Source organism: Sciurus carolinensis, chromosome 17 (genome assembly GCF_902686445.1).
Source record: "Sciurus carolinensis chromosome 17, mSciCar1.2, whole genome shotgun sequence".
NCBI classification, from domain to species: Eukaryota; Metazoa; Chordata; class Mammalia; order Rodentia; family Sciuridae; genus Sciurus; species Sciurus carolinensis.
In genome coordinates this window covers 27,492,809-27,510,282 of record NC_062229.1, presented here as the reverse complement: position 1 = coordinate 27,510,282, position 17,474 = coordinate 27,492,809, and the positions used below count along the sequence as shown (strand labels likewise).

The 17,474-nt window shown below is 37.8% G+C and overlaps 1 protein-coding gene across 1 annotated transcript in view; it reads left to right on the top strand.

The window, feature by feature from the left end:
• The first annotated feature begins 3,518 nt into the window (after positions 1 to 3,518).
• Nktr (natural killer cell triggering receptor) overlaps positions 3,519 to 17,474 on the top strand; it is a 48,841-nt gene continuing 34,885 nt past the window's right edge. The window contains 2 exon segments of the mRNA XM_053743316.1: positions 3,519 to 3,656; positions 3,821 to 3,898. Of these exon segments, the coding sequence (XP_053599291.1) occupies positions 3,841 to 3,898 (58 nt within the window). The 5' untranslated portion in view covers positions 3,519 to 3,656; positions 3,821 to 3,840.

Genomic DNA, 17,474 nt, shown 5'->3' with positions numbered 1-17,474 from the left:
ACCTTTAGAAAATTATTTATTTCATCTATGTTTCACCATTTGCATTCCTGATTAATTTTCCTGAATTGTGAATTCATAATTAATTATGAATAATGAATTTGTAATTATTCCCTTTAAATTCCAACTGTTAATGTGATTTCTTACCTGAAAATTTTCACTACCAGGAGTTCTCCTCCATGGTAATTGTGGGCAAATAAAGACTGAGTTTGTAAACTCTTTGGATATCAATTTCTACCACTTTAGAGATGAGAAAGGTGTCGGTACTTTTGGTGGATTCCAGTTCAGGCCTGTCTTTCCCACCAGTTTCTTCATCTTAACCTCAAACCAAATAACACACTTTACCTTCAGATCATCTAAAATCTTGTTTTTACTCACAGGGCAGAATTTAAAAAATCTGAGCAAGGCAGAACCTTAGATGAGATTTCACCTATTTATTTTGCAAATGAAGAAACTGAACTCTAGAGAGATCAAAGTCATTTGACCCAAGTCAAATAATCAATATTATAAATAGTAGGAAGAAGACCTTACTGGAGTGCTGAGAAAAGAATTAATTCCAAGAAGCTGGGGATGGTGGTGCATGCAACTCAGGAGGCTGATGTAGGAGGATTGCAAGTTCAAGGTCAGGTTCTGCAATTTGGCAAAATTTTCATCAATTTAGCGAGAACCTGTCTTAAAAAAAGCAGAGGGGTTGGAAAGGGTTAAGAGAGAGAGCAAGAGAAAGAAGGTTCAGGGATCCAATATCCCCTTTAAGGATATGCTCCCAATGACCTAACTCCCTTCCATTAGAAAGGCTCCACCAACTTGCAATAGCACCACAGGCTGACAATCAAGCCTTCAACACAGGACCTATGGGGACATTTAAGATCCAAATCATAACAACCACCAACTTCTTAAGCCTGAATTACAAATGTTAAATCCAAGAGACTGTTCCCCTAGTAAGATACTGGGCTTAAAACTGGCAGGCTCTAAGGATAGCACTTCTGTGATGGTGTTGAAGGGCCAAAGGTCTAACTGACATATAGAATGAGGGCAGAGACATCTTAAAAATTATTTAAGGGAATTTATTTTGAAATTTACTATAAAACTACAGTAATCAAAATAGTGTGCCACTTAATTAGGATGGTGATGATCAAAACTCCCCCAAATAAGAAGTACTGGTAAGGATGTGGAGAAACTGGAATCCTATGCAGTGTTGATGGATTGTGAAACAGTGTAGCTGCTATGGAAAACTATGTCAGGTTCTCAAAAAAATTAAAAATAGAGCCAGCACGTGCTGCGGCAGGAGGATCACCAGTTCAAAGCTAGCCTCAGCAACTTAGGAAGGTCCTAAAGCAACTTAGAGAGACCTTGTCTCTAAATACAATATATAAAAAGGGTTGAAGATGTGGCTCAGTGGTTAAGTGCTCCTGGGTTCAATCCCTGGTGCCAAAAAATAAATAAATGAATAAAAATAGAATAAGCATATGATCCAGCTATTCCAATTCTGGCATATACCCAAAATATTTGAAAGGGTTTGAAGAGATATTTCTACGCTCACGTTCATATGAGCACTGCTCACAACAGCTGAACAAATAGAAGTAACCAAGTATTGATCAATGCAGATAAACAAAAATGTGGTATATGCATACAATAACCTCAAAACCCGTAGTTTTTACATGCAGCAACATAGATGAAATGTTAAGACATTATGCTAAATGAGATCAGCCAATCACAAAAGTTAAGTTCTGTATGATTCTACTCATTTGAGGTAATTACAGTAGTGAAATTTATACAGACAAAAAATAGAAGGGTGGTTGCAAGGAGCTGGGAGAGGGGGAGGTGTTTAATGGGTACAGAGCTTCAATTCTGCAAGATTGTGGGAATGGTTGCACACAAGTGAAGGTACTTAACACCACTGAACTATACACTTAAAAATGGTTAAATTGGGGCTGGGGAGAAGTTCAGCTGGTAGAGTGCTTGCCTTGCAATCACAAGGCTCTGAGTTCAATCCCCAGTACCGCAAAAAAAAAAAAAAAGGTTAAATTGGTAAACTTTCTATAATGCCTATTTTACAATTTTAAAAAATAATTTTACAAAAATAAGTGGCACTATACACACATGGATCAATGGAAGAGTCCAGAAATAGATACACCACAGGTCAAGGTAATTCAGTGTATAAATAAAAGATTTTTCTTTTCTTGCGGTGCTGGGGATTGGATGCAGGGACGCTTTACCATTGCCCAGAGCTTTTTATTGTGAGGCTGGGTCTCATGAATTGCTGAGGCTGGCCTCGAACTTGTAATCCTCCTGCCCCAGCTTCCGAGTAACAGGGATTACAAAAGATAACTTTTTCAACAAATGTATATCCCTACAGGAAAATGTGAACTCCACTTCCTACCCGACACCATAAACGAAGGTTAATTCTAAAGGCTGGGAATGTGACTCAGTGGAAGAGTGCTTGCCTAGCATGCGTGTGGTACTGAGTTTGATCCCCAGCAACCAAGCAAAAAAATTCGAGGAGCGCACGGCGGTAATTCCAACCACTGGGAAGGATAAGGCAGGAGGATCCCAAGTAAAAGGCCAGCCTTAGCAACTTGGCGAGGCACTAAGCAACTTAGTGACGCCCTGTTTTAAAATTAAATGAAAAGGGTTGGGGATAAAACGTCCCTGGGTTCAGATTCCAGTAACTGGGGGTTGGGGGCGGTGGGTGGTGGTGGAGGCACCAGACTCAAACAAAAAGTAAAACTGAAATTTCCAGATGAAAAAGGGAGAAAATCTTCTCTAGGCAGAGATTTCTGAGCACAGAAAGAGCACAAACTAAGGGGGGCGGGGAAGGAATTTAGCAGCTGATTTCAGCAAAGTTTTAAAAAGTCAAAATAATGAAAGGTCAAGACCCAGACTGGGAGAAAGTGTTCGCAATCATATCTCTAACGAAAGATTTATATCTGGAATATACACATATCTACCTGATAAAACATTTGTGTTCAGAATACTTACACCCAAAAGTAAGACGAAGAAATAGATTTTAAAATGGGCAAAAGACTGGAGATTGGTCACAAACGATGCAGAATGGTCAGTGAGTACACAAGCCAGAAACTAGAGGGCAGAAGAGAATGCATTCCTCAGTCGAAAGGTCTTTAAAGTGGGATGGTCGGTCTAACAGTACCATATAGTCATAACCACCACTCGCGAAAATAGAAAACAGGTCACAGCGTCACCTGCTTCATTAAACTTCATCGACTTTCTTCGCACATCCACAGTACTCGACCACGAGTAAGTCTCGCGATATTAGGGAAAACGCAGCAGCTCGCCACAGAAGAGCGAGAAGCAGTAGAGGGCGCAGGCGCATCCAAGGCTCCCAGATTGGGCGATTGACTCCAAAGGGTGGGGCAGAAAGGATCCACGCAGACACAGGAGAGCAGAGCCCGCTAGAGCTTCCCGAAGCGCCCCTGCCACGCCCATGTACAGAGCCGCCTCCGTCGCCCCGTACGGTTATCCACCCACTTCGAAGACTGTGATCTCGCGGTATTTGTTCCGATTCTCGCGGGGTTTAGCGTGGCACTGGGAGGCTGGCCCCGGGGAGGAGGCGGCGTTCCGTTAGTGGCGTTAGGGTCTGGCGGCGGCGGCAGTACTTTCTCCTTTGCTGACGCGGAGCGGTTCAGCCTGGAGCCGGCCAGGTGACGAGCCTATGGGCACGCTCCTGGGAACTGGGAGGCCGGGGCGGGAGGGCCGATCTGGTCTCCCGCGCGGTCGCGACCGGCCGGCGCGAGGCGACCGTGGCGCGGCTCCGCCCCACTCCGCCCCGGAGCCCGCCCTGACTGCTCTCCTCCCCTCTCTCCAGCTCTCGCCGCCGCCGTCGCGATGGGGGCGCAGGACCGGCCGCAGTGCCACTTCGACATCGAGATCAACCGTGAGCCGGGTGAGCCGGAGACGGGAGAGCGCCGCCGCGGCCTGGCTGGCTTGCGAAAGGGGAGGGTCTGCCTCCCCAGCCCTCGCCCAGGCCTTTTGGGGAGCGGGGAGGCGCAATCAACTTTCCCTTTTCTCCTGCGAGAAAAATCAAGAGAGGAGCCTAGCGCGGGCGCAGCACCAGCCCCCTGCTCGAAGTTCAGGTCTCTTTCTCCCAAACCCCACGCCCCCTGCTCCTTCGGACCGAGTCCTCCTACCCAGCCTGCCGCCAAAAATAGAAAATTTCCGCTTCCAAGTGACTCCTGGGGGCAAGCATTACCGATTCCGATTTTGGGTAGTTTGCTTTATACTCCGAAGTTTAGACTCTTTTTATTCTGTATTTCCTAATCACTATATATCATTAATTCGTTAACTCCTCTTCTATTTCCCCTTAAAAATCATAAGCTAGAGTTTCTTCGTTCCTGGGAAGATGACTTAGGGATCATTTTGTGTGATAAACCAGCGGAATTGGAGCATGTATGCACTTAGCATTAATATTTTTTGTCTCTAGGGATGCACCCATTCATTAGGTTTTTCTATTTTAAAGTATTTTCGTCTAAAAGGTAGTCGTTTTATTCTAAGTAGCAGAGCGTGCAGGGTTCTAAACCGTTTTCTTAGCTCTTTTTGGTATCTGTCAGGTTTCGATTGGAGGCATGTATACCATCGTTGTGCAACATCTTGTTCTGCACATTCTTATGAGACCCTGTTCCTGGCTCCATAGAGATAATAGCAGTGAATAAAACAGGCTTTTTCTTTTGTAGTTTGTATTCCGTTAGGGACAGAGACAGTAAACTAGGGTAAAAATACAGTGACTTGTAATAGGGGTACTATTTTATTAAGTTGGTAAGATAAGGCCATTTTGGGAAGATAACATTTAAACGGATGAGGAAGCAAGCCATCTGGATATCTTTAAGAAGAGCATTCCTTGGTAGAGGGAAACAGTGAACAGGCCCTGAGGAGTATACTTGGCCTTTTAAAGGAATAGCAAGGAGCTCAGTGTGACTGGTGTATAGGAGGGAAGAGTTAGTAGAAAAAGACCTGTAGGAGCCAAGGAATAATCTTGGAAATTTGTTGCCCTACCCCTGCTAGGGATAGAATCCAGGGCCGCCTGCATGCTAGGCAAGAGCTCTACCACTGAACTACACCCACAGCCCTACCTTCTCTTTTTCTTTTTAATATATTGAGCCCAGCAGGATCTTAATCCTTATTTATGGTGAATCCATGCTCCTGGTAATAGTGTTCTTTTTTTTTTTTTTTTAAAGAATTAAAAAGCGCAGAACTCTGAATAGTAGAAGAAAAACAGAGCCTGTACCCATGCTAAGTATTTCTTAGTATATATTCACATTCTCAATTTGCAAATAACTGTGAAAAGTTTCCAGAATAGACTTGGTAAATGTTGAGTGAACCTTAGCCCTTGACATCCAAAATAATTCTGATAAAAGTAACTAGCAGAATGCTGAATCATATATAAAAGAAGGACCTGCTTACATTTTTCCAGGTTGAATCAGTTGAAAATTGGCAGTTTCATATGGTTCAATCTTTTATATACTATATTTCTCTAACACTATCTAGTACACTAAGTAGTAGATACTTGATTTTACACAGGTTTTGTTTTTCCTAGTTCTGGGGATTAAACCCAGGACACTTTGAGTTATATCCTCAGCCCTTTTTATTTATGTATTTTATTTATTTGAACCAGAGATTAAACCCAGGGCCTCACTTAAGTTGCTGAGGCTGGCTTTGAACTTGTTACCCTCCTTCTTCATCCTCTGGAGGCCTTGGGATTACAGGCGTGAGCCATCAGTCTGGGCTGTTTATTTTAGTTTTAAGACAAGGTCTCACTAAATTGTCCAGGCTGGCCTCGTATTTGCAATCCTTCTGCCTCAGACTCTCCGGTCACTGAGATTACAGGTGTGCACCACTGTGTCTGGCTAATTTTTACACAGCTTTTAAGGATCACTTCAGTTGTATGTATGTAAATACAAAGCAATATCTTTGATTTAGTTTGACAGGCAAAGATCATTTAAGAGGTTACACTGTTGCATTAAAGAGAGATCAAGAATATTGATAAAATGAGTTGAATATAGCAGTGTCTTCTTTTTCCTTTACCATCAGTACATACATAACAAGTCATAAGTTAACTTTTGGATTATAAAGCCACTGAGGAGAATCTAAATTGTATATGAGTTTTTCCTCTGTGAATCCAGTCAGGTGGTTCCTGTTTGAAATAATTACAGTACTGTTCATTTATAAGTTTTTTCCTTAGTTTTTTTTTTTTTTTCCCTCTCTTCCTTGGTAACCAGAGATTGACCCCAGGTGTGCTTAACCACTGAGTCACATTCCCTCGCCCCTAAATTTTTTTATTTTGAGACAGGGTCTCTAAGTTGCATTGGGCCTCACTAAATTGCTGAGGCTGGCTTTGAACTTTTTGCTCCTGTCTCATCCTCCAGAGCTTCTGGAATTACGGGTGTTCCCTACCACACCCAGCTTTAGTGTTTTAACTATGATTCTGATTTCTTTATAGGAGTATTCACATTGTCTGTTTCTTCTTGAGTGAGTTTTAGTAGTTTGTGGCTTTTAAGAAATTGGTGCATTTTATCTAAGTTGTTGAATTTATGTCCATAGAGTGGTTCACCATAGCTCTACTGATATCTCCTTTTTCATTCTTGATATTGATAATTTGTGTCTGTTGTATTTTTTTCCTTGTTAGTTTGTGTAGAAGCTTATCAGTTTTATTTTCAGATTTTGGTCTTAAATTTTTTTGTCTATTTTGTTTTCAGTTTCATCAATTTCTGTTTTTATAATTTCCTTTCTAATTCTTGCTTTGATTTATTTTGCTTTTTTCTAGTTTAAGTGAAAACTTAGATCATTGACTTGATACCTTGTATTTTTAATGTAAACTTTTAATTATATAATTATAGAGGAAAATTTAGATGAATCCCACAAATTTTTTTTTTTTTTTTTTTTTTTTTTTTTTTTTTTTTTTGCGGTGCTGGGGATCGAACTCAGGGTCTTGTGCTTGTGAGGTAAGCACTCTACCAGCTGAGCTATCTCCCCAACCCCAATCCCACAAATTTTGATATGCTCCTCACTTTCAGTTTAAAATATTTCTAATTCTCTTTGAGACTTTGTCTTTCATCTATGAATTATAAAGAAGTCTTTGAATTTCTTTTCTTTCTTTCTTTCTTTTTTTTTTTTTCTATTTTGGTACTGGAGATTAAACCCAGGGGTGCTCTACCACCTAGCTACCTCCCCAGCTTGTTTTTAATTTAGACATCGTCTTACTAAGTTGCTCAGGCCAGCCTTAAACTTGTGGTGCCTCAGCTTCCCAAGTCACTGAGATTACTTACAGGTGTCTACCATAATGCCCAGCAAGGGTCATTTCTTTAAAGGACTTTGACTTTGGAATTTATTTTCTTTATATAGGCCTGAGAGTAATTTCATAATTCCCTGGCAGTTTATTAAAATAGATAAAAATGGGAATACAGTTGAATTCAGTTTTTACTTAACTAAGATTCACAGACTCAAACTGTGCCCTTAGTAAACATTGTGAAGTATTTGGAAATGATGCCAAGAAATTGGTTTTAAGAGGTAATGCAATAGTCAGGAATGTTTTAGTATTAACTACTTGTGTTTGACCTTGGTCAAGCCAGTTAACCTCCTTATAAAATGGAAGTATTATACTTTTATCTTCATGTGATTCTAAAGATAGCAGTGGGGTAGTTTACAATTATCCTCCAGTCTTTAGATTCACATTCAAAATAGTTCAGACTTTGAAAGAGGCATATAGGATTTGATTTGTACCAAGGGAACAAGAGAAATGCATTTCCCAGCTCAAACTTACCCTGGGTTATAAGTTTGTGAATAGTGACTTGATGTCGTGGCCTGCACTATTAAATTTAAATGATCTCCCACTGTTCTATATGCTCATGAGTTAAATAGGATTTCTGTGTAATAGTAGTGCTTATATAATTAGGTTGTTGAGAAGTTCTTAAATAATAGCTACTATCTTATAGGTTGAGGGTTTTTTTGTAACATGAATTTAATGGGATGGATTAACTAGGGAGCACAATTTAATTAGATGGATTACTGTTTGCTGTAACACAATCAGATAACCATATGGGAAACTAATGGCATGAGAGGAGAAGGGCAGTTGGACGGAACTGCTACTGTGATTCATTCTTGCCCTGACAGTGATTTGGAGGCCACTGTGCTAAATGACAGGGCTGGGAAAGTAGGCAGACACAGGTGAGATGCAGTCAGTTGTAGAGGTGTTCAGATTTTATAACGTACTCTTATAACTAAAAACGTGCCGCCTTTTTTACTGATATTCCTAATGAGAAATAATTCTTCCTGTTACTTGAAATTCCCTTGTCTTCCCCAACTCCCATTTTCCCATGGATACAATTGATTTTATATATGATTTTTGATGATGCAATATTTTTTAAAATTTTGATTTCATGTTCTTACAGAGCAATTACATTTGTAAAGTACCTAAGCACAGTATCTAACTTTTTTTCCCCCAAAGTTGTTTTAATTATTTCATATGTACTGAGTCAGTAAGGGACTTTTGTATTACGGTATTAAGCAGACAGACCCTTGTTGATTAAGCTATTTCTACATTGAGAAGAGCATCTTTTAGGTTTCTGCAAGCAAGAGAGAATTTTTAAATTTTTTATTTTTTTAAGAATTTGATTGTAGAATCCTAGTAATGACACCAGATTTGATGAGATGGGTCCTGAAGGCAAACACATTAGGTTTTTATTGGAATTTTGAAAGGGGAAAGTTTACTTCTTAATGCCTTCCTTTTTCTTTCCCCTCTTTCAAGACACCAGGTGAAATGTATAGTCAAAGAGTTCTCTCCATTTCTACCTTTAATATAAAATGACTGGCTTTGGGCTTGGGTTGTGGCTCAGTGGTAGAGTGCTTGTCTAGCATATGTAAGGCCCTGGGTTCGATCCTCAGCACCACCTTAAAAATAAAGTTGTTATGTCTATCTACAACTAAAAATATTTTTATAAATTACTTTTCCTTATTTGACTCCCTGTGCTTTTATTTTTTGACAAAGATTGGTGTTCATCTGTCAGGGTTGTTGCACAGGGAATTATGGCTTTAGTGACAAAAACTTTCTAATATGGTTCCTTATAGGATCTGTACATCATTTTGAGTTTGAGGAGAATGAAAACCAGGGTTAGTCTTGGTTCTGGAGAGTATTAAAGCATTCCAGAGTGTGTATAGTTCAGCCTGAATTTTTGGTAGATTGCAGTACTTAATGTAGATGGTTAAGTGTTTAGCAAATACTTACCTAATAAAAGCAGATTGGAGCTAAAAAGATTTCTTTAAATAGGCAGAAGGAGATCAGGCTAAAGGGGGCAAGACTTATTACTGACAGTTATCTAGATCTGAGGAATGCTTTCAAAATAACGTCAAAAGTTGCATTCAAAACCCCTACCTATGAATGCCTTCCTGTGTAAGCCTCGCTGCATATAGAGACTATAACTTTAAGATCGTATCTTAAAGTTCGAGACTCATTGCTATAGAATGAAATCTCAAATTCTACTTCCACCCCTTAACTATGTACACTTGCACAACTGAAACCTGATTCATAATTAAGTAGTGTTTATAATCAAACATAAGTAAATTAGGCTTCATATAATCACTTTTACTGGCTGTGTAGACTACTGTCATAGGAAGGTACCTTCAGAATACGGTTGGTTGCTAACATGAAGACTAAATAACAATGATTTAAAGATGAAAGATTTACTTTTCTCTCATGTGGCAGTCACTCAGCAGATCAGGGTTGTTGATGTCATAGACCCAGACTCTTTTTTTGTCTTGTTTATCTGTCAATCTTGACATGAAGTAGATAGGCGGTGTTCTTAGTAGAAGATTTCAAGATGGATAAATACAAAAGAAATGATGGAATCAAAAGAATCATTTTGCAAACCCAAGTGTAATCATTAGTTCAAAAAAGGATCATCAGTGACCATGCCATTTGGTGAAAAGTTGTTTGGAATGTAACATGCACATAGGTTGAAAGTATTATCCCTCAGAGTAGTTTAAAAAGGGTGAAAGTACCTTTTCAACTACGATTTGGCTTTTTTTTTTTTTGGTGCTGGGGATTGAACCCAGGGCTTTGTGCATCCGAGGCAAGCACTCTACCAAATGAGCTATTTCCCCAGCCCAACTTGGCTAATATTTTAACATCACGTAACGGATCAGACTGATATGTACTTTCCTGATGGGGTACAAAAAATAGATGGAGATGGGGACTATTTTAGATTAAAAGAATCCACAGCAAATAAATCAAATTAAAATGTAATACTTGATTAGATTCCTGGATTTTAAAAGTAGATGTATATTTATCATTGAAAAAAGCAGGGTTGGGGCGGTGACTGGTGGTAGAGTGCTTGCCAGTATAAATAAAGCCCTTGGTTTGATCCCTAGCACCTTAAAAAAAAAAAAAAAAAATATATATATATATATATATATATGTGTGTGTGTGTGTGTGTGTACACACATACACACGTTTATTTTTATTATTTTATATTTATTTTTCTTCTTTTATATATTTTTATATATAAAAATAAAAAAACCTTAGAAGGAACTCAGAAGCTAATCAAGTGAGGATTGGTTAAGAATTCAGTACAGCCAAGCAATAAAATTCATTTCATTCAGCCATTAAAAAAAGAGTGAGAAAGTTAAAGCAAAAAGAAAACAAAAAAGATATAAAGGACATTGTAGAGGTAGTTGGGTAGATCTGAATGTGGACTACAGTGAGTTTTTTCCCATAGCAATTAATTCTCTAGTCCTCTAACACCAACAGTTCAATTTAATTCTGACAACTCTCTACCTAGAGTTAAAAAGACTCAGTCCCGCAAGACCTCAGATGACAGTCACAAGTTCTGGGCCACACACAATTTGTAGCCAACTAACTGTAAATTGAGTATTCTTAATAACCCTCTATTTGATAATTTGCCTGAGCAGGTCACTACTTAGCTCACTGAAACAACCAAATAGGTTGTTACTTGCATGACTCAAAACAATCAAATAGGAGAAGATACCTAAGGTGAAGCATAGGGTAGGGAGTGTGTCGACCTTTTATGCCTTCTTTTTGTCCTCACTGTGCTTACCAAACAGAAAACTCTGCAAACTCTTATTTAGGTGTTTTAATGGAGGTTTCATTAGATAAGTGTGATCAGTCAGTTACTAACTAATCTTGAGCTTGGGAGACTGAGGCAGGAGAATCGCAAGTTCAAAGCCAGCCTCAGAAACATCAAGGTGCTTAAATAATTCAGTGAGACCCTATCTCTAAATAAAATACAAAATAGGGTTAGGGTGTGGCTCAGTGGAGGAGCTCTGAGTTCAAACCCCAGTACCACTCCCCCCCCAAAAAAAAAAGGTTGAAAAGGAAGGAAATTGCATGTTAATTTTTTTCAGAAACCTTCAGAATCGTTTTGTCAAGTTCTTCCAGAAATTTCATTAGTATTTTTGTAGGTTGTGATTAAATTAAAATGAATTACTTTAGGGAGATTTTGCCACATTTGCAATTTTGAGTTTTCTTGTCCAAAAACAAGGTACTTCTCTCTCTTTTTTTTTTCCTTTCTCTTTTTAAAATTTTTTTAAGTTGTCGATGGACCTTTATTTATTTCTTTTTATGTGATGCTGAGGATCGAACCCAGTGCCTCACATATGCCAGGCAAACGCTCTACCACTGAACCACAATCCCAGTCCCAATGTATTTCTCTTTTTTTATTCACATTGCCTTTAATGCTTCTCAGTTGTGTAATTTTGTCCTGCATTCTTATGTAACTAGCTATAATGTTTTTTGTGGTTATAGAGAATGTGATTTTTTAGTCTATTAGTTTTTCAATTAGTTCTTGTTGGTCATAGGATAAATAACAATTTCATTGTCTCTTAATATTTCAAATGGTTCTTTTGAGTTTTCCAAGTTTACAGTTAATGTTCTTCAAATAATGACACAATGCTTTTTAATTTGTGTGTCTCTCAGATTGTTCTCTTGTTTGTTTATGTTGGCTAGGATTTCTAGAACATTAAATAATAGCATGCTAACAGTGTTCTTTTTTTAAATATTTTTTTTAGTTGTAAGTGGACACGATACCTTTATTTTATTTATTTTATGTGGTGCTGAGGATGGAACCCATTGCCTCACACATGCTAGGCAAGCGCTCAACCACTGAGCAACGACTCCAGCTTCCAAGCATTTGTTCTTAACTTCAATAGAATTAATGCTAAACTAATATTTCACCAATAAATATAATGTTGGTTGTTGATTTGAAGAGTATCTGAGAATGTGTGTCAAGGAATGAATCCTGAATTTCATCAAATTCTTTTTGTTTTTATCATAAGATTTTATAAGATTTTTCCTTCACTTCAATTAATAGATTTCCTAATACTGGATGGTATCTCTTAAAATGAGATTAATATTTAGAGGGTTTTATACTTTATTTTGGTACTGGGAATTGATCCCAGGGACTCTTAACCACTGAGCTTTTTATTTTTTTATTTTGAGATGGTCTTGCTATGGCGTTTAGAGCCTCACTAAGTTGCTGAGGCTGGCATTGAACTTGTGATCCTCCTGCCTTAGCCACCCAAGTCTTAATTTGTTTTGTATTGTCTTTGGTTTTAGTTCTTATTTTGTTTCATAAAATTTGTTAAACCTTTTACCTTTTTCTATGCTCTGAAACTTTAGTGTTTCTTGGAGATTAAAAATAGTTCCCTGATATCTGAACTTATTTAACAGCACTCCTTTGAATAACTACTTATAGCATTTTAATTTCTTTTTCGGGTCTATTTTATAGTCTGTATTGGTATGGAGTTGTAATCTGTGCTTTCTTATAATTCTTTACCAAAATTTTGGTATTTATCTTGTTATTTTCTTGAGTGATTAAATTTATCTTTAGTCTCACTTGCCAATGAGGATATTTTGGGCTTCTTGCACTGACTGGGACAAAGCAGTGGTATTTACTTTCTCCTGAAATCTGGCAGCTCTAACATCTGTTCTTAATCCCTGACATCCTGGATCTTTTATTCTCTCATCTGCACCAGTATCCTTGTTAGCGAACTACATGAGCCAGTAACTTCTGAGTTTTTGTACGATCTGCAAAATACTTTAAAGTTGGTGTTGATTGGCATGTCGTGAAAAAGGTTTACTGTAGTTAAATAATTACAGAGCTGTTTTGGTCTTCTCTTACCTACCTTATTTCTTGTTCTCTTATTTCCTTCATTTTATATATTTTACTATAGGTTGGTGCCCCTTCTGTCATAGAATTTGGAAAAATATATAATACATTTTTAGTTCTACAGGTAATTACTTGTCTAAGTATTGTAATCTCTATTTCCTCTGTCATCTTCAGCCTTTGCTGCCTTTTGAACTCCCACTATGAAGTATAAGATGGATTTTCTCAACAACCCCCCCTTGTTTTGTATTGATGCAGTGATTCCTTACTGCCTCTTTCCAATTTAACTTATTTTTATATTACAGACATAACAGATTTTTCATGATATATTGTTAAGTAAATAAATAGGGTTCATACATATGCACCACTAAATCAACTTTTTTTAAAAAGTAAGAAAAATAAAAATAATACTTTGAAGTGTATGAAAAGATACAGGAGAAATACACATGAAATTAGTGAAAGCAAATACCTGTTTATGGGAATGGCAACAAGACTTCTCATTCTATATCCGTTTGGACTGTTCGATATTGATTGATTGCACCGGGGATTAAACCCACTGAGTCACATTCTTGGCCGCCCCCCCCCCCCCCCCATTTTCTTTAAAGGTTGAGGGGGTTTTTTTTGTAGTTGTAGATGGACAATATGCCTCTATTTTATTTATTTATTTTTATGTGGTGCTGAAGATTGAATCCAGGGCTTCACACTTGATAGGCAAGCGCTCTACCACTGAGCTTCAACCCCAGCCGCTCCTTGGCCCCTTTTAAAAAAATTTTTGAGGTGGAGTTTCGCTAAGTTGCTTAGGGCCTTGTTAAGTTGATGAAACTGACTTTGAACTTGGGATCCTCCTGCCTCAGCCTCCCAAGCCTCTGGAATTACAGGTGTGCACCTCAGTGCTCAGCTAACCTGTTTGATTTTTGAATTATAAGAATATGATCTGTTCAAAAGAAGGAAAGAATATTTTTAGAAAGAATAAAAATAGCTAATTTTAAACACTGTATGTTTGTTTCCTAATACCTGTAATATCTCCTTTATTTTATAACAATAATTTTCGGTTATTTAGGTTTAATTTGGTATTATAGTAAATTGAGTGCCCAGTGCTACTCTTGTCCTACTAACTCTTTCTTATTCATTAATTCTTTGACTCATCTCAAAGTTACATATTCAAATATACTCTTAGAGATAAAATCTAATTATTTTATTTCCTTTACTATGTATTAAATTATTGGTTCATAGCATATTATTCCTTCGAAAATGGCCAGTAGTGCTCTGTTGTCTCCAGCTTCTAATGTGAAGCCTCTGAAACTGGCCTTACATCTTTTTCTTTGCAAACAACATGATTCTACTGTCTGGATGCTAGGATTCTTTCCTTTATATCTCTGTAAATAAATAGCTTCATTAAGCTTTGTCTTGGTGTTGCTCCACTTGTAATAACTTTTTCCTGGTAGACAGGAAATATACAAATCTTTTCGATCTGTATATTTAAGTATTCCTTCATTTGTGAAAGTTTATTTTATAAATCTCTACCCTACTGTTTCAAGTGTTATTTTTCAAATGGCACTAATTCTGTACTAGGCACTTTAAACCACTGGGGATTCAGTGGGAGTAAAACAAATAGTTTTATCATTACACACATCAGTCAGGCATAAGTTATGTATACAGTTGTCTCTTGCTATCTTGGTTCAAGGACCCCTATCAAATAACAAAATCCCTCAAGTACCTTAATGATAAGGGGAAAAAAGTCTATACATGTGCAGTACCAGATGCATTTTTAAAAATGTATTTTCCATCCATGGTTGAATCTGTGGATGCAGGAAGGCTTACTGTAAGGTAATTTTGTTCATCCCACTGATGGCTTGCCATGTTTTGTAGCAACTATTTCTGTTCGTCATTCCTAGCTAAAATGTGAGCTCCTTGGAATTTGGGAACTGTGAACTTTGTGAGATTTGCAGAATTATTTGATTAACTGGCCCGATTTTATTGAAATAGTGCTCCTGTTTCTTAAATTCTTCCTGTATTTTGCTCTTTGCCTAGTCAGTGTGATCTTTTCCTACTTTTGCTCTTATCCTCAGCCCTTGTTTGTAGTTGGTCAATGTGCTTTTCTTGCCTTATATAGTGTGTAATGTCCTACAATATGTTTTCTTTTGGGGGGGGGTGGGATATCAATTTATTTAATAATTTGAAATAGTCTTGCATATCTTCAGTCCATCAAAATATTTATTACATAATTCTATGATAAAAATATGAGAGATGTACCTCAGATTGTAGAAAAGCGAGCAACATCTGTTAACATAGAGTAAGAGCAGTATAGGCTCAATTTGTAAAGCTGCATGTGAGCCTTGGCTTTATCACTAAGCCAAATGATGTAACTACTACAATATGTTTTCTAAACAATGCTTGCTTTTCTAGTGTCGATTGACTAGAAAAGAATAATGAAAGGTGATGTTTGGTTTTACTTGGTCTGTGTACTTGCTGATTTTATTCCTGACACCTAGTGGCTGAATCAGGATTTACAACCTGACATAGATCTTGGTTTTTTTCCTGTGTTGCTTTAAGGATCTGCATTTTGGCAGTGTGTTGTTGTTGTTTGTATGTTTTTAAATTTAAAAATTGTGTTCAAAGCATTCAGAATGTCAACAAAACAGTGAAAAATTTTTTTTCAATTATATAATAGTATTCATTTAACAAAACAACACTATAAGCTGTATCAAAGACCCCTGAAGATGAAAAGGCTTCCCTTTGAATGAAACTGGAGAATATCATGCTAAGCGAAATAAGCCAATCCCTAAAAACCAAAAGCCGAATGTTTTCTCTGATATGTGGGTGCTAATTCACAATGCGGTGGGGGGGTACTAGAGAAGAATATAGTTACTTTAGGTAGAGGGGAATGAAGGAAGGGGAGGGGGCATGGGGGTAGGAAGGATAGTAGAGTGAATCAGACATTATTACCCCATGTACATATATAACTATATGACCTGTAGGATTCTACATCATGTATAACTGTAAGAATGAGAAATTATACTCCATTATGTATGATGTATCAAAGTGCATTCTACTGTCATGTATAACTAATTAAAACAAAAAATTAAAAAGAAGGAAAAAGCTTCCCATATATAATTTGTTCTAAGCACCAACAACAACCTGCTTTAAATTTCCATGCCAATTCTTAACCCCTATATTGTGTCAGATAAGGTTAGTGCCTATTGAAAATACTACCGGGAAGCTGGGTATGGTGGCACACGCCTATAATCCTAGTGACCAGGTAGTCTAATGCAGGAGGATTACAAATTCAAGACCAGCCTCAGCAACTTAGCATGACCCTGTTTCAAAATGAAAAATAAAAAGGACCAGGGATGTACCTCAGTGGTAAAACATCCCTGGGTTCAATCCCCAGAACCAAAGAAAAAATACCACCAGGACAGGACTGTTTAAAGACTTGCTCTGCAGTGTGTATATATAAAAGGACACTATACAGTTTTAAAACAAATCTTACATAGCCCTACATTTTAATTTTTTTCTTTAAAACCAGTGAGTTGTATATAGGGGTTAAATGCTTTATAGACAAGGAAAAAACTGCACTAGAACCAATTTACTCATCTTCCTCCCCATGCTCTTCATCTTCCTTGTCTTATTTCTCTTCCTTCTTTTCTTGCTTTTTCAGCCTGGAACACTCTTTTTGCCCTATCAGGTTCTCCTTTAACTTGGTAGGCAAAAATATCCTTTTCATATTTACCCCTCAGTTTAGCAGCCTTCTTTTCATTGGGCCGCTTGTCATTTGCAGTGGTCTTATAACACACCTCTCCCAGTTGCCATGCGACATCAGCAGATAGGCCTGGATATTCTCCTTTGATTTTTAGGTGATACTTAGAACAAGAACACTGATAGAGGCTTCTTGAGTGCATTGGCATCCTTGAACTTTTTTATTTCCCCTAAAGCAGGGAGATAGGTTTTCATTTCTCCCATTATGAAGGGACCTTTACCATGTCTTCAGATTTTTATTTCTCCTTAGCAGATGTGGTCTTCCACCTCTCTGAGCACTTAGAAAACTCTGAAAAGTTGACTGGAGCATCTGGGTGCTGCTTCTTGTGCTCCTCCTGACAAGTTTGCACAAAGAACACTTGATGACATTTTGCCTCTCGACTTTCTTAGAATCTCCTTTGCCCATTAATTGTTTTTTCTCAGTGATGCATAGAGTCATCTTGTGCCTGTCCAGTTCTCACTTGCCCTGGCACTGTCTCTGTGGAACCCCATGTACTGCTTGCATGTTGATATTTTGGGGCAAGGGTTCGAAACCAGTGTGCTTTGTGTCATTTTTGTTCATCAATATTCTTTCCCTGCAAACACCATATTAAT